Source organism: Nannospalax galili, unplaced genomic scaffold (genome assembly GCF_000622305.1).
Source record: "Nannospalax galili isolate Female #2095 unplaced genomic scaffold, S.galili_v1.0 scaffold600, whole genome shotgun sequence".
NCBI classification, from domain to species: domain Eukaryota; kingdom Metazoa; phylum Chordata; class Mammalia; order Rodentia; family Spalacidae; genus Nannospalax; species Nannospalax galili.
Window position 1 is genome coordinate 892,491 of NW_008348789.1, and position 3,747 is coordinate 896,237.

At 33.4% G+C, this 3,747-nt stretch overlaps 1 protein-coding gene across 2 annotated transcripts in view; it reads right to left on the reverse strand.

The window, feature by feature from the left end:
* The window catches only part of Cdh12 (cadherin 12), a 1,253,457-nt gene that overhangs the window by 117,821 nt on the left and 1,131,889 nt on the right, over positions 1–3,747 (reverse strand). For both annotated transcript variants that reach the window (XM_008846023.1, XM_008846025.1), the window contains one exon: positions 1,916–2,083. In XM_008846023.1, the coding sequence (XP_008844245.1) occupies positions 1,916–2,083 (168 nt within the window). The remainder of the gene's footprint in view (positions 1–1,915; positions 2,084–3,747) is intronic.

Here is a 3,747-nt window from a genome sequence, read left to right on the forward strand (position 1 = left end):
TTTACCCTTTATATATTTTGCTGGTTAATGTCATGTGGTCCAAGTTATATCAACAATATTGAACTTGAGTCAGTATTAATAAATTCTGATGCTTATTCCACATTCTGTTTTCTCTGCATCTGACCTGTAAGTGATCTTTCTGTTTCTTTTCAGATCTAAGAATATCATGTTTCTTTCCTAAGAACATGCAGGTGTTAACTCCATTCAGATAGGGCATGTCATGCTGCTGTAGCCTTGCTCTGGTTATCTGCATAAACCTAAACACTCCCTTCTCTCCTTCCCACTGAGATTGTCTTTCCATTGGCAGTGGTGTTGCATTCTTGCCTGGAAAAAACCTCATTATCAGTCAAGTGAATGACAACAGTTTTCTGTGTACAACATGCAAAGTAGAATCTATGCTCATAATGATGGTTTCTATGTAAAGGCAATTTCCCAATCTACCCTGTTCAAACTATTACAGCTTTTTGCATTTAGGAAGAAAAGAAATAAAGGAGAGAGAAGGGAGTGAGAGAGGGAGGGAGGCAGGGAGGGAAAAAGGAAAAGACAATTGGAAGTTTGTTTAGTTGGGGGCATATTATTAATGAGGCCATATACTAGAAAATCAAATGCATTGTTTCTCTATTTTTTTCCTCTTAGTAACAAAGTAAAGTGAAAAATATTGCTTTAAGGCATTGTTTTTCATTAATCAAAACACATTATATAGTAAGTTGTTCTATACATTTCATTTATAGTATGACTTCAATGAATTATTTAATCTTTAAAAATCAATTCACAGAAATTGGACATCTTCATCAAGTACATCATGACATTTTGAAATATGCACTCTTGATGGAATGGCTAAATGGAGCTCATTAGCATGCATTAAAGTATGATGATTTCTAATTGCCACTCATAATATTTGGTAATTAGACTCTTACTGATCATGAAGAGGAAACATTTCCACAAAGAATATATGCTGTGCTTTAGAATGTGGATAAAGCAAAGGGGTTTTTTGAAAATTTCCAACAGTGAAACCTGTAAAGAAAAGATTACTGAAAGGAATAAAATATCCACAAAATGGAACACTGTCTACATTGCAGATTTTATTACATGAACTTTCAAACTCGTGTAAGTATGCAAAAGAAAATATTTATGACTTAGAACCGACCAGGCAAATAACTATGCAGTGATTTAATCATGTTCCCTATAAAAACATGAATGATACCATTCTGCCTCAGTACTCTAACACCGAAGAAGCAGAAAATAATCCTTGAACGCCCATCAGAAAGCGAATAGGTATGACTAGTGTTAAACACAACACTCAAGAGAAAACAGGATGAAACAGAGGTGAGAAGTGCTCATTTTCAACAACAGATACAAAGTTATAGAGAAGAAATTGGTGAGGATCATTCCATTATCCTAGAAACTAAAGCAATTTTCACCTATTGCAAATTTAAAATGAGATAACTGTTTGGAATGGAAGCAGTATAAATATATTTTCACAAACACTGGGTATCTAAAAATAGTTCAACATTTATACTTGCCAAATCTGCTATAATCTGCTACATTATAAAATAATGTAGTGGCATATATGCTGTAAGTATTATGTCTTATGTCATATTTTACTTGTTTATATTGCTTTCATAGATCACAAACTTTCAGGGAAGGACACAAACCTTTTGTGAGACTGTACCTAGATAGAAAATAATAGAAGAAATATGATTATACAACTACGGGCTCTATTAAAATAATATAAGCATGATTTTTATCAAATATTTAAAAACCAAAGAAATGTAATTTTTATGCATTATATTCTGTTTTTTAAAGATCAAAATATCTGAGAGATTATTTCAATTATCACAGCATTAATATACGACATCACAGGAAATGCTTTCTTGAAACTCTGACAGTGTATTCTTACAGGTAGATGACATACTTTTGGGGAATCGAGGAGGGTTGTCATTGACGTCAGTGAGTGTGATGTTGACGAGTGTTGTTCCAGCCAACCCACCCAGTTGTCCACCCATATCCTTCGCTTGAATGAGGACTTGGTATTGTTCTTTGACTTCTCTGTCCATGTTTGGCAACGCTGTTCTAATAACACCTTAGGGGAAAAGTAATATTACAGGATCAATATAAAAAACACCATGTTTCCCAAAGTACACCAAAACACAAAAAAAGTGATTATATCTAAATTCACTAGCAATAATATACTCAATAATATAATGTGTCTTTCAAAAATAATAAAAAGCCTCTTAAAGAAACAAAATATTAAAAAGTTTTAACTACCTCAAAGTTGGGTTGTAACTTTATTATAGTCACAGCCACATACTGAAATGCAGTAAGAAGAAAAGCTAGAAAATTGCGGAATAGCTGTAAACCATGGTCGTGCTTCTTTAAGTCAGCTAGGTTTGCCTTATTTAAAAAACATCATTCTAAGTTTAGATGAAGAAATTACTAAAATTTTTAGATAAAATCACATATGTAAAATAACTTTGTTAGTTATGCCAAGCTGAGCTTTTGATTCCCAAGATTACTGAGGTTTCTGTATTTTTGAGAGTTAAGTAATCTAATTATCTTTAAAACACATGAACTATGCCCTCTACATATTATTGTTATCTTTCATGATTCTCCTTAATTATTTTAATGACAGTTATTCTGCCCCTCTGACCTCCTTAGCAGGCATATCATTATTATTAAAGCTGAAGCTTTGTGTCCATTTCTATCAAGGCAATCTATTGTTTGGGACAGTACCCAGTGCTTAGAAAACATTAAGTATGTGACTGACAAAATGAATGACTGGTGAAAGAAGGAATTGATTTCTAAGTGGCTAATCTCACCGGCATGAATCTTGGAGTGAGTATGCAAATTTATACATGACCATCATTTTCTATTCTTGTATCCCCTTATAGAACTACTTTATATTTATATTTATTCATAGAGGAAGAAGTAAGACTTTAAGAATTATTTGGAAGTGAAATTCATAAATTTTATGGCAAATTCCACTAGTCAAGGGTTGTACATAGAGATTGAAGAGCCTTTACCTTAAGCACATATGACTTTGGTCGTGATGGGTTATATAGGATGGATAATAGCATATATGAATAATAAAATATAAACCACCAACACAGCATATAACATTCCTTTCACTATCCCAGTATACAGTCATATATCTGTGCCTGCTACTGTCTACTTACCGAGTGCTACTTGTGTTAATGCATATTGAACTGCAATCTGAGATTTGTCTGACACTTGGCAGGGAATAGTTACAAACAGACATTCTTCTTTTTTGGTCCTAATGCTTTATTCATGAATTGGTACTGACAACATTTAAATCCAATCTGTTGGTCTTCTCTTCAGCTCAGACTCCTGATATTTTATTTACAAGTCCTCTAAAACTAAGCTTTAAAATTCTACACCTCAGTCTTACTGTTACACACCTTACACAATTTGGCATTTCTGAAGTGCTCTGCCACACTTTCTAGATAAACACGTGGGTTTGACTCCGGTGCCTCACGCTGTCTTGTCTTCCATTGACCAAAAACTATCTTTCACCATTCTTTCTCTCTCTCATATATAAAATATTATATTATATAATATATATACACTTCAATGTACACATATTTTTTAGTACTCATTTGCCAGCATGAAAACTTTAAATAATAGACAGAAAGGGGTGAGAAAAAGAGGGGGAGAGAGAGAGGGAAAAGGAGGGAGATGAAGAGGAGGAGAAGAAGAAGAAGAAGAAGAAGAAGAAGAAGAAGAAGA